Genomic DNA, 13772 nt, shown 5'->3' on the forward strand with positions numbered 1-13772 from the left:
CATGCCAATCAGTCACATTTGCAGCCCTGTGAATGCAAGAACCCTCATTGTGGAATACAGGGACAGGAATGTTATGTTCAGTAAGATGATGAGCAAAAGGCAAAACCTGGTTGTCCAACAGTTCAATGTCAGCACTGTGGATTAAATTTACTGTTACCTCAACTAAAGGGCCCATTTCCTCATTATTAAAAGACCCCCAGAACATCACAGAGCTCCTCCAGCTTGAATCACACCCTGCATGCAGTCCTCATTGAGGACTTCCTGAGGTCTATGATGAACAGGACACCCAGCATCATTCACACAGAGGCAGAAACAAGTTTCATCTGACCAAATAACACGTTTACATTCATGAACAGTCCAGTGTTTGTGTCTCTCTCTCCACTGTATCCGGGCAACTTTGTGAGCAGAAGTGAGCAAAGGCCTCTTGTGTGCCACTCTGCTCCATATGTTCATGGTATTCAGTTCCCTGCTGAGTTCTTTCAGAAGTTGGTTGTGAAGGACCTGCATTGACATCTTGGAGCAAATCTTGCCTGGAAGCGAAGCGAATATTATTCACAAGCTGTGAAACACACCGGCGGTCCAGGTCTGTCAATTTCATCTTTCAGACACAATTCTGACCAGAATTTCCTGTAGGCTGGATAAATTTTTACCTTTGCTGGTTGACCCGTTTCTGAAGTTACTACCTCCTTAAACACACAAGTTGACTTTTTGTCCAGGGAGCTTAACAGTATTATATTATGGATAATACCAGCTTTATTTAGATAAATAAAAAGTGTTCTCCTTTATACATCAGCTTTAATAATAAAAAAAACCACATTCAAAACTGCTACAGTGCATACACAGCATGTTGAAACACTAAAAAAAATCACTACACACTTAAAAATTATGGTTCTTCAAGGGTTCTTTAGTAAAGAATACAGTCTATATAGAAGCATGAACACTCAAAATAAAATAATAAACAACTAATTAAAGACCTTTTTGAAAAGGGTTCTATATAGCAACAAAAAAGGGGGTTCTTCTATTGTTACAAAGTCAACTTGCTATAATGGAACAACACTTTTTGGTGCTATATAGAACCCTTTTCAAAAAAGTTCTATATCTACAGCACATTCTCTGTCAATCTGAAGAATGCTTTCACAATGTTAAGAACCATTTACTCATGCGAAGGTCTCTTTGAGTGTTCATGAAGAATACAGAATATAGAACCATTTTCTTTTCTAAAGAACCTTTGAAGAACCCTTAGTTTGTGTTGTGTATTTTGGCCTGTAATGTGGGACACAGCTGGACAGCAGCTTGTCCCCACCTGAAAATTCAGATATTCACACCCTCTCTGCCTCTGACTCTCTCTGACAATACGAAGGATGGATCAATGTTGCAGCTGAAAGCTGGACGAAAGATAAGGACTCTCATTAAAAAACCAAACAGACATCACCACCTCTCTCTCTCTCTCTCTCTCTCTCTCTCTCTCCCTCCCTCTCACACACACTGAGTGATGGCATTTAAATCCAAACACGGCCTTTTCCAGCACACAGTCAATATGCTACTGTGAGATAAACAGCACTAATCTGCTTCCTGTTTCAAGCGGCTCCAATCACAAACATGCCACACAGTTTCCATCCAGGTGGCACGGATTGGACGGGGAAAAAGGGAAGCCGCTGCCAAACCATAGCTGCTCTGGTGCTGCCCCGGACACAGCCAGAGTACTGGAAGCCCACTGTGACCCTGCTAAGCACAGCCGGCAGGAGCAGAACACCTCAAAACAAGAAATAGTGATGGTGGGAAAGTCCTCGTTGATGTAACAAAACAATGGAAAAAGTCATGGTGCTCTCCATAGTGTTTCCTCTGTAATGGAAAAAGACCATATTTGAGGTCACACATTAGCTTAGTGAGCAATGAACCATGCAAAAGAAATATTAATACCTTCACACGATCAAAATACACACTCACTGTCCACTTTATTAGATACACCAACTTGTATCTACAGTCCATTTGATCTACACTTACTATATAGGAGCACTTTGTAGTTCTACAATTACAGATAATTACAATAGTCCATCCGTTTCTCTGCATAGTTTGTTAGCCTCTCTTTACCTATCAACTGCCAGGATCTCCACAGGACCACCACTGGCAAGGTATTTGAATGTGTGGATCATTCTCAGGAGTGCAGTGACACTGACATGGTAATGACGTCATTTAGCTCCATTGTTTCGAGGCGAGGCAGGTCTGGACTTGCACCCACTCTCTGATTATGGTGCCACGGTGTTGTCATGTTGAAACGAATGGAAGTCCCTGAAAAGATGTCATATGTAAGACAGCCTATGTTGCTCCAAAATGTTTACATATCTTTGAGTTAACGGCCAGGGACACAAGCACACCTTCATACTACGACAACGCTTGGCTTTTGATCTTTATGCTGGTAACAATCTGGACACAACATCCATTATGTCCATAAATAATCTGAAAGATTAACTCATTGGACCACAACACAGATCCCTGCAGTGCATCAATCCATTTCAGATTAGCTCAAGCACACAAGTCTGTGGCATTGCTAGTGTTGACCTAAGGCTTCTTTTGTGCATAGCACAGTCTTAAGTTAGATTTGTGGGTGTAGCTAATAAAGGATGCTCCCTTAATACCAAAGCATGATTGCCCATTTAAGATGCTTTCGGAGCATTTTGCAATGTTCCTTGTCTTAAATTTCCCCATCTCAACTTTTTAAGGCATCAATTTCATGAGTGTATATGCAGTTTGTAAAATAAACATTAAATATCTTCTCTTTGTACTGGATTTGCAAATCACTGCTTTCCATTTTTATATTGACATACTGTCCCACCTTTTTTGGAATTGATATTTGAATGTAATTTTGCACTGCATCCTTCTGGGTTGGGGGTGGGGGGAACATTAGGAGGAAGACAGAAAACATCCTGAACACACCACCACGATGTCAGTGTTATTGTAGTGCTGAGAATGATACACCATCCAAAAAGCACCTGCTCTGTGAGGGTCCATAGGGCTCCTGACCTCTGAAATAGATGGACTACAGTCTGTAATTGTTGAAAGTGCACCTACATAGTAAGTGGAGCTGGACAATGAGCATAGAAACAAGGACATAATGTTATGCCTGATCGGTATATCCACACCTAGGGGCAATTTAGGATGTCCAACTGGCCTGGCTGCAGGTCTTTGGACAGCAAGTAGAAGGCAGAGCACCTAGAGGAAACCCATACAAATCCAGGGAGAACATGCCCTGGTCACCCAGCTGGGTATCAAAACCAGACCCTTCTTGCTGTGATGGCAAGAGCAGTAGCCAGTGCTCCATCATGCCACCCACAATAAAATACAATCAAATATATCCTACAATGCATACAGTCAAGAGCACTTGTAAAAGCACTTGAGCTGGAACGAGCTCAGTCCATGTAGCGCTGTGATTCAGTAAGATCTTCACAGAATTGTAGGGTGTAAATAAGTTGGTCACACTGCTTTCAATCAGAAAAACAATGACCATCACATCTGGAAAAAAAAATTACAACCAATAATGATGTATCATTTTATTATTACAAAGAAAAGGTGGTACATTTCCAATGTTGAGTTATTTATTTAGTCTGACAAGTGAATCTGGGTATATAAGTAAACAAAGGATTTCCAAAAAAAAAAAAAAAAGCTGGTACCACCATGTGATACTAAATCTTTTTCTCTGTCACACATTCATTAGTATAATCCTTTAACAAAAGGAAATTAATCTCTTCAAATCTACTTCAGACCCATTCTCCTTACAGAAGAATGGCATGCTCTTACCCAGTCAGTTCAGCTCAAGTAGAGTCCAGTGAAGGGATTTTAAGGACAGTTTGACGTCAAACGTACCATGAATCCCTTTAAAAGGGCACTAGACACACAAAGTCTTAGACAGCTTTGTTAATTTGATGGAGGAGGTGGAGGGGGAGGTGGTGGAAGGTGGAACATCATGCCTGGGTAAGGGGCTGGGGGCCAAGGACCCACGCCCATGTGAGGAGGAGGCGGTCCAGGGTAAGGAGGGAAGCCTTGACCCTGGAAGGGAGGACGGAAGGGGCCTGGTGGAGGGAATGTATAGTCTGGTTGGAAGTAGGGGTTACCTTGGGGTCGAAAGTGTGGATTTCCTTGGGGTTGAAAGTGGGGACTGTTTTGTGGCAGAAAGTGGGGATTGGCATGGTAGTTGCTGTGGAAGCTACCATGAGGGTTGTGGTACCCAGGGTGGTCATGCTGAGGCTTCCAGTTCTGGGGTTTTCTTCTGGGGGGTTTCTGTGGTTTACTGGTAGGTTTTTCATCATCTGTTGAAGAAAGAGAATGAGTTAGTAGCCCTCTCTGAGCAAACACGATAGTGAACATGCTAATAAGCTGTACGATGGAAGAGTAACAGAAGTACCTAGGTAAAAGTGGAACATCATTTGCTAATGGTGGGATCAAGAGTAGTGTTCGGAAGAGGTGTCATGAAGAGATGTGTTTAGTAGATTTGTTGCAACAGTTAGATAAAGAACATGCGAGTAGGTGGCTGTCCAGGGTAGGGAGGGAAGTGTTTGTTAAAGAACAGTGCTCGTTAATAGCGATGAAATCTGGCATTTAGTAGAGACGTGGTATGATGCATTTGGTTGATTAAGTAAACAGCTGTGGTTTTCTAATAGCAAGAAAAAGAACATTTGGCAGTGAGCAGTAGAAACGTGGTAAACAACATTGATCTAATACAGTGTGGTGTTGGGTTAATCTGTGGTTAAGAGCAGTCTTTGGTAGATGCAATAAAAGGCAGTACATTCCAAATGGCGATATAAACCAGTGTTTGGTAGGGGTGTGATGAGCAGCAGTGTTCGGTAGACTAGGAAAACACTGGAATTTATTTAATAGTAAAGAAGAGCAGTATCCATTAAAATTTTGTAAAGAGTAATGGTGACAGGTACATGACACTGCTTGGAGGGGTGTGGTAAAGATCACCGTTTGGTATATACATGCTGTGGTATAGGTTTTAGTAGAGATGTGGTAGCGCTTAGTAACGGATACAGAGCAGTGTTTGGTATAGATGTGCTGTGGTGTGGGTTGGTAAAGGGCAGTGCTTGATACAAGTGTAGTAGAGATTAGTGTTTACTAAATGAAGTAAATCTCAGTGTTTTCCTAGTGAGAAAGAGAACTGCTTGGTGTAGCTGTGGTGTGGTCTAGTTTTGGTAGAGGTGCAATAAATAGATGCGTAGATGTGTGGTAAAGAGAAGACCTTGGCAAGGGTACAGCACAGTTTTAGTAGAGGTGCTATAAAGACCACTGGGCCAACCACACCTTTTAAAACCCACTTAATGCAGTTTTTTGTTTTTTGTACACAAAGGTGTGTACAATTCTGTGCTTTAAGAACACATCATAGACCTGATGCAGACTTTTTCTTAGGACCTTCCTCAATAACAAATCTAAGGGAAAGAAGAAAAAAAAAAAAATCTACTCCTGGAATATGTTGTTGAATGAGGTCCAGTGTTTGTAGTGGTGGGGAAAAGAACAGTTTTTAGTAAAGACATGGGAAAGAGTAAAGAGTTTGGTGTAGGTGTAGCAAAGAGTCATGTTTGTTAGGGATATAGTAAAGAACAGTGTTTGGTAGAGGCGTCTTAAAAAGCTGTGTGTGGTACTCTCAGAAATAAAGGTACTAAACTGTCATTGGGGCAGTGCCCCTCTTGTCACTGGGGTGGTACCCTAAAGTGTACATCTCAGTATCTTTAGTCAGGGAACATACTGTACCATAATCTATAAATCCTATATTTTCTAAGCTATATTGACCCCACAACCCCCAAGTTTTTTATTTATTGCTCTAATTTAAAATATGAAAAGATACAAATTTGCACTTTTCATCTGGAAAAACCTATTTAAATGCACACAACTAGACTTTAAATCCACCGTTGCAGCTTTAAGGGGACCTTTACACTGTTTGTACCTTGATGAATGAAAATGTACCTGCACAGAACATTTATTTCTAACAGTGTTAGAGGTGTCATAGAGCCGTGTTTGACAGAGGTGTAGTAGATGGCATTTGATGCTGTGACTGACCCGAATCAGACTCCTTGTTCTGCTGCTGTCTCTTCTGTGCTTTCAGCTTTTGCTTGGCCAGCCTTTCCTGTTCATCATCACTGAAGTCCAGAGCCTGAACAAAGGCACACGGCCATTAACACATTAACACCATACAAAAAACTCCACAAGAACACACTCAATTAGCTTCTCGCAGTCTACCCAGCAAAGAGGAGAACTCCCTAATCCCCAATTATCACTATAATTCTGAGCTGTCTAACAGAGATATAGCATTTTTTGTTCAAGATTCATGTAAGATTGAAGCTCTAATCAGAATGTGCAAGTTATATTACATAAATATCAATATATTCAAACTACAAACCTACTTATAAATGAAAGACAGACTGCAGACTTCTTTAGAAATATTAAAAACGGCTACAACTGTAGGAAAATGAACAGCATCCACAAACAGCAATGAGCCTCTGCTGATATCCAGGCATTTCTGGACATACACACTCACCTCTGGGGGAGGCTCCTGATCATTTTTCCAGGAAGCATCTGATCCCCTCATTCTACATTAAAGGACCAAAATATTTAACATGATCAATAAAATAAATACTTTAGCACTTCATCTTATATTTGAAACGTGCCAAAAAAAACCAGCTACGAAGACGAAGCATGCTGCTTTGTGAAATGATGGGTTACTCACTTGTTGAGCTCCTCAGTAAATATGTAGTCGGTGAAATCTTTGATTTTTGGGGCAAAGAAAACTGGTTCCCCTATTCTGAGGACCCTCTGTTCTATGTCTTCTTGAGTGTTGAACCTCAAGATGTAGTATGGCTGGCAAACTGGGCCAAAGACTTCAAACACCTATGGAAAAAAAGAGACATGAGTCTGGCGACTATAGAGCTAAAGAGACAAACTATTTTATTACATCTAGTTCAGAGAGACAGAAATTTCAAGAAAGCAGGAATGTGACATCTGCCTGTTGAGAACTCACCCTGCCAACAGCTGACCTGTCCTTGTTGAACAGGACACTGTCATCGTTCAGGGGTTTCGAATCTTTTTTGGATTCAACAATGACTAGAGAACAAAACATCATACATAAGACATGTTAATTAACCATGACATTTTAAAGATCATTCCTGGCTCCTCTATATCTACAGGGTAGAAAACTAGAATGTGATGAACATCTAATGTGCTAAATACATTAAAGACAGCAATACTACCTGACTATCTACTGTCTATAAATAGTAGACAGGGGCCAATTAGCTGAAATCATAACTAGCACATTCTTTCAAACAGAGGCATCTATATGCCGAGTATATACACCGACCAGCCACTTCGTTAAACGCACTCTTTAAAAAAAAACATGGTTCTTTAGTAAAGAAAATAGTTCAACATAGAACCATGAACTCTCAAGGAACCCTCTGCATGATTCCAGGGTTCCTTCACGGTGAAACAGTTCTTCAGATTGATGGAGAAATGTGCTGTAGATGGATCTATATAGAACCTTTTTAAAAATGGTTCTATATAGCACCAAAAAGTCTCTTCAATTACATGCTTGACACTAACAATAGAATAACCCTTTTCAGTGCTGTAGATAACCATGTAGAACATTTTCCATCAATCTGAAGAACACTTTCATGATGCAAAGAACCCTTTAATCATGCAAAGGGCTCTCTGAGTGTTCATGGTTTCTATATAGAAACATTTTCTATAGGCTCCAGCACCCCCCCGCGACCCTGACGGAGAAGCGGCTTAGAAAAATGGATGGATGGATGGAACATTATCTTTACTAAAGAACCTCTGAAGAACCATCATTTTTAAATTGTGGATATCTCCCCACAGGACCCTCACAGAGCAGGTATTATTTGGGTGGTGGATCATTCTCAGCACTGCAGTAACACTGACATGGTGGTGGTGTGTCAGCAGACACAGCAGTGCTGCTTTAAATACCTCAGTGTCATTGCTGGACTGAGAATAGTCCACCAATCATAAATATCTAGCCAACAGCGTCCTGTGGGTGGCGACTTGTGACCACTGATGAAGGACTAGAAGATGACCAACACAAATTGTGCAGGAGCAGATGAGCCACTGTCTCTGACTCTACATCTAGAAGGAGAACCAACAAGTTAGGAGAGTCTAATAAAGTGGACAGTGAGTGGACATTCTTTAAAAAAAAAAAATATATGGCACACCCCCACTTACAAAGCTGGAACTTTAAATTTGCCATTTTTTGGAGTTACTGTAAAAATACCTAGTTGATCTACAATGCTTGAGATGACTCCAATGAGCTCCATTTCTGTGTCCTCAGGAAGGCTGATGGTCAGATTTTCCACTGCAGGGAGGTCCTGCACACAAACAGGACAACCTTAAAATCAGCTATATGAACTGTCAAGAGAAGGAAATCATTTTTCATTCATCCTAAAGCCAAGCTCAGCCCAAGCCTCACTAAATGAGCTCCACAGCCTGGAGTGCCCCTCCTTTTAGTGTTTTCTCTGCTCTAAAACACCTACTAAGCTGATCAGTTGAATCAGAGTGTTAGAAAAAAAACAAAAAACACTACAACATGCAGGGCTGGGGGGCTCCAGGACCACTCGAGTGACTGAGACCCATTCACATAACAGGTCAACATATTTCAAAAACAGAGAATCTCTCAATTATTTATTTTTGCATCTTGCCAGGTTTGCTCTTATTCATACAGTTATACATGCATACATACACACTATATTTCCAAAAGTATTCACTCGTCTGGATTCACACGCATATGAACTTGAGTGACATCCCATTCTTAATCCATACTTTAATATGATGCGTGAGCAGTCATGTTGGAACAGGAAGGGGCCGTCCCCAAACTGTTCCCACAAAGTTGGGAGCATGAAATTGTCCAAAATCTCTTGGTGCTGAAGCTTTAAGAGTTCTTTTCACTGGAACTAAGGAGCCGAGCCCAACTCCTGAAAAACAACCCCACACCATAATCCCCCCTCCACCAAACTCCAGTCCAGTGGTGGCGCTTTACACCACTGCATTCAATGCCTTGCATTGCACTTGGTGATGTAAGGCTTGGATGCAGCTGCTCAGCCATGGAAACCCATTCCATGAAGCTCTATACGCTGTTCTTGAGCTAATCTGAAGGCCACATGACTGTGGAAATTTTAGTGTTGAGGAAATTTCAGAACTGGACTTGTTGCACAGTACCACACTGGAAGTCACTGAGCTCCTGAGAGCGACCCATTCTTTCACTAATGTTTGCAGAAGCAGTCTGCAGGCCTAGGGGCTTGGTTTTAAACACCTGTGGCCATGGACGTGATTGGAACACCTGAATTCAATGATTTGAATTTGGCAATAGTGTGCATATATATGCATCTTTAACTAACATAAGGCATTGACATGTTACAGCCAGGTGTACTGTAATTACACTCTCCAAAGTGGGAAATGACCAGGGTAGACTTGGCCATCCCTAAACTGTCATTAAGAAAGCCTTTTTTCCCCACAAGATTTACTACTATTGTACCAATCAACAGCAAATAAAATGGCCATATTTGCACTGTAGACATTACAACCCCTGGTTCTTATCAGCACCACGGTAAAGGGTCAGTAAGATTCTCCACATTGCACCATTCAAAAGTACTTTGTTGACATCTCAATAATTGAATTATACAGAATTTTTAAACAAATGATGGACTTCTCCTTTAATAATGGGTGAAAGAAAAACAGGAGGAGTGGCTTTTGGGTGGTTCCTTCTTGTTTTTTTGATTTTGAAGCACACAGTATGCAGATAAAACAACATACCTACTGCTCTGCATCCCTTCAGTTAGGTTCCCTCACCTCAATCAGAAGTTCATCTTGAGTCTTCACTGGCTGTGGTCTCTTCCCAGGAGCATGACTGTCTTCTTGATCCCCATCTTGGTCACACTCAACCACCACTGAGCTTATGACAGCAGAGGAGGAGGAGGAGGAGGAAGAGGAAGATGTGGATGAAGATGAGTCAGAGTCCGAGTCACTGGAAAGAAAAACAGAAGAAATATATTTTTAAAATAGTAATAAAACCCAATAGCTTTTTATCTAAAAACACGAGTCAAACGCATTGCTAGAATTAACATTAAATACAACTTTCAATAGTGCGTAAGTACTATCTAGTCAATTTTAGCCTTTTTATTTTACGCCTTTTTACTGTTTTCTATTATCTTTATTTAGAAATTTGTATCTTTCGTTATTTTGAAGTGTGTACATATCCTACATTTTTATTGCATATCATTTCTGCAAAGTCATAAGTCCACTCTAAACATTTGTGCCTATTTTCTATCCTCTTTTCATCCCTTATAATTAAACAGGCTGTTTCCTGTTACTGTGATGATATAAAATAAATGAGCTCTGTTCTGATTGGCTGTCCCGTATCACACCTCATTCAAAAGTACTGTAACCTGAAAATACACCTTAGAACTTATAGAATCTTAGAATATTAAAACTGCTAGTAAGCCGAATATTGCTGCTGTCGGAACAAAACCTTATATCTCCAGTTTTTGACACAATTTGAAAAAAATGCCTGTTGTCCTTTACATTGTGTGTGAATTTCATGATAAAAAAAGAAACTGCCTGAAATTACTTAGAAAAACTCTGGTTCCATTGACTTACATTAAAAGAAAAGTATGTGTTTTCCTTCTCCTGTAAAGTTACCATTTTGGAAACACAAGGTTTTGTTCCGATAACAGTAATATGTAGATTTATGTAAATGAGTTGGTTCTCCTGACATCACAGAAAAAATGGAAGCAACACAGGCTGTTTGAACCTGTGGGGGCAGTTGGCTGGAGGTTAGGGATCCAGGTCGCCGGTTCGATCCCCAGAGCCGACAGCACATGACTGAGGTGTCCTTGAGCAAGACACCTAACCCCCAACTGCTCCCCGGGCACTGCGGATTGGGCTGCCCACTGCTCCAGGCAAGTGTGCTCACTGCCCCCTAGTGTGTATGTGGTGTTTCACTTCATGGATGGGTTAAATGCGGAGTTGAAATTTCCCCATTGTGGGACTAATAAGGGTCACTTAAACCTGGTAATAGTGACTAGTACATTTTTAAAACTTTAACAATGTTTACATATTACTTCAAATACCTTTATACTAACAAAGCAAGAGAAGTTGTTTTTCCTCTAATTATATCCATATGCTTTATGTCACTTTCTTTGCTGCACGTTTATTATTACAGAATTATACTTCCGATTGTCAGCCCTTTGTGTTGGAGTAATATTGTAAATGAATGGTACCCTCAATGTACCCCAACTTTAAATAAGGGCTGAGTGATCTGGCTCATTATGACCAGAGGCTTATGGGTCAACATCAGTGGTTTGTGTTACTTTACCTATCTGAGAGATCTTCTGAGCTGTCCTCTCTATACTGCATGCTCAACAGTGCCAGTGATCCTCCTCCGCCATGCATAGGACTCACTATACCTTTAGTCACAGCCTCCCTCTGAGAGCCAGAGCATGGATCTTCTTCTTGATCAGATACTCTCATGTCCATTGGCTCACTCAGCTGCGGGTCAGCCTCTGCTGTACTCACATCTGATGCAACATCATGGCTCTGTGGTGCACCTTTTCCTGCGGCAGTGTTCATCTCAGACACCTCTGGTTTCTCATGTTCACCTGGTGGCTTGTGATTCACCGGCTCACTCAGCTGTGGGGCGGAATCTGCTGTAGCATAACCAGGTACATCACTGTGGCTCTGCAGCGCACACTGATCTAGAATGATGCTGGTTTCTGAGGAGTCCTCTGGCGCTTTATTTTCGTTTGGTAGCTTAACCTCCATGGCCTTAGTCAGCTGTGGGGCAGCTTCAGCTATGGACAGATCGGGGAAACCAACACGGCTCTGCAGCGCACTGTTTTCAGTAGCGATGACGGCTTCTGGTTTCTCATGTTCCTGTGGTAGCTTAACATCCAAAGCCTCACTCAGCTGTGGAGCAGCCTCTGCTGTGCCCGGAGCAGGTACACTGTCATGGCTGTGAAGTGTGACTTTTTCTGCAGCACTGCTAGCTTCTCGTTGCTCTGGTTTCTCATGATCGTCTGGAAGCCGGACACCCACTGGTTCATCTGCTTCAGGCTGGGATTTCAAAAGCCAAAACATGGTGAATAAAAATGCATATAACAATGCAAAGTTAACGTCTAATAATAGCAAGAATATTAGTAAATCACTGTCATCTAATAAGCTGAACTCAGCCACGATGGCATGTCTTGTACTGTTGCATGTATGTTTAATGGTAAATGTAATGGTATGAGCATCTTTGTCCTTTACTACAGTTGAAAATTAGCCAAATTGGCTAATCCGGCACATTCGCAGTACTGTACGTTAATGTGCACTGTCCCTGAAACTCAACAGATTCCTCAAACCTTCTGCATGACAAACATGTAAAAGTTGTTTACAGTGGTTTGGTCATCATGGTAGAGCGGCAGATCATTCAAGCAAAGTAAAGTCATTCAGAGTGGCTGAGGTGAAATTTTCTGTTCTAGAGAAACTTAGAAATAGTTAGTGATGTTCATGATAGGAACCAGAGATTTGAAGTATTTGAAGTATAGGGAATATGTATTTACATACCCACTAAAGTTAAAAAAAAAGTAATAATTTTCAAAACTTCAGTTTAAAGATAAGCAATTTTTATAAGACATATCAATAGAAGAACCACATGAAGAAAAAACTGCCAGCCACTAACAGAGTTCTTCACATAATCCTTATCAGTATGTATTCTGAACATGTTACTTTTATGTGTTGTAATTAAATACACTCCTGAATACAATTAAGGCAGAGTACTCAGTATTCCAGAGTACTCAGTATTCAGCCATCACTAAGAACTTTTTCTTGGTATTTATTTTGTCCAACCCTGCCCAACAGAAAGCAGAGCGGGTGTTGATCGCGGATAAGTTACTCAGGACTGCAGACTTTATAAAACGTGCTACTCTGTAGCGCTAAATCCTCTTAACCCTCCCACTGCTTCTCTACGGAGCTTCTACTGGACCCATGTGCTCAGAGCAGCTTTGGGGGGTTTTTCCCCCCCAGTAACCAGCTTGGCTGAAGGGGTGACGCTTGTGGTCACCTACATCACCGAACCCCCGTTTAAAAGAGATTTATATGCGAGCGCAGACACGTTTACTCGAGATAACGCGCTGAACTGAAGAAGCTCACCAGGCGCTGCCGAAGAGGAGCTACACTCCGCTCTAATGAGCTCAACTGAGAGAGGCTGAAAACGTGTGAACTCTACCTCCGCGGACGTGAAGTCGCCAGGCTCCGCTCTCTCCATGCTGCGGTGTTAAAGCGCTGTCGCCTAAAACTACAACTTGATGCTGAGAGACTCCACCATGCTAGCTACACATGCGGCACAAACACGCGTCATTTCCGCACAGGGTATTTATTTCACAATAAAAGTCTCGGATTCCTGTTGTAGTTCTGGGTTATTCTCAGATGACAAACTTGGTCTATTTGATCTTATTATATATATATATATATATATATATATATATATATATATATATATATATATATATATATATATATATATATATATTTTTTTTTTTTTTTTTTTTTTTTTTTTTTTTTTTTTTTTAATAGTCTAAAACACTATCGCTATATCGCTATGTCCCTTTAAGACGCAAAGGGCTTGTCCAGCTGTACTGAAAATCTAAGGAGCCGCTTCTGCGAATATCCGGGAATCGACTCCAGATTCTTTGAATTATTTCTAAAATACTCGGATCAGGCATAACATTATGACCACCTTCTTGTTT

At 41.1% G+C, this 13772-nt stretch overlaps 1 protein-coding gene across 1 annotated transcript; it reads right to left on the bottom strand.

Annotated features, from left to right (window-relative positions):
- Nucleotides 1-3533: 3533 nt before the first annotated feature.
- Nucleotides 3534-13388, bottom strand: naf1 (nuclear assembly factor 1 homolog (S. cerevisiae)). The gene is made up of 9 exons (XM_017698971.2): nucleotides 13253-13388; nucleotides 11363-12099; nucleotides 9838-10012; nucleotides 8267-8360; nucleotides 7007-7089; nucleotides 6716-6876; nucleotides 6527-6578; nucleotides 6049-6142; nucleotides 3534-4304 (listed from the first exon to the last, which is right to left on the bottom strand). Exons 1-9 carry the CDS (start codon nucleotides 13289-13291, stop codon nucleotides 3913-3915), a joined length of 1827 nt encoding a protein of 608 aa, XP_017554460.1. The 5' UTR covers nucleotides 13292-13388; the 3' UTR covers nucleotides 3534-3912.
- Between the last annotated feature and the right edge of the window lie 384 nt (nucleotides 13389-13772).

The sequence above is a fragment of the Pygocentrus nattereri genome, chromosome 1 (genome assembly GCF_015220715.1).
Source record: "Pygocentrus nattereri isolate fPygNat1 chromosome 1, fPygNat1.pri, whole genome shotgun sequence".
Lineage (NCBI taxonomy): Eukaryota > Metazoa > Chordata > Actinopteri > Characiformes > Serrasalmidae > Pygocentrus > Pygocentrus nattereri.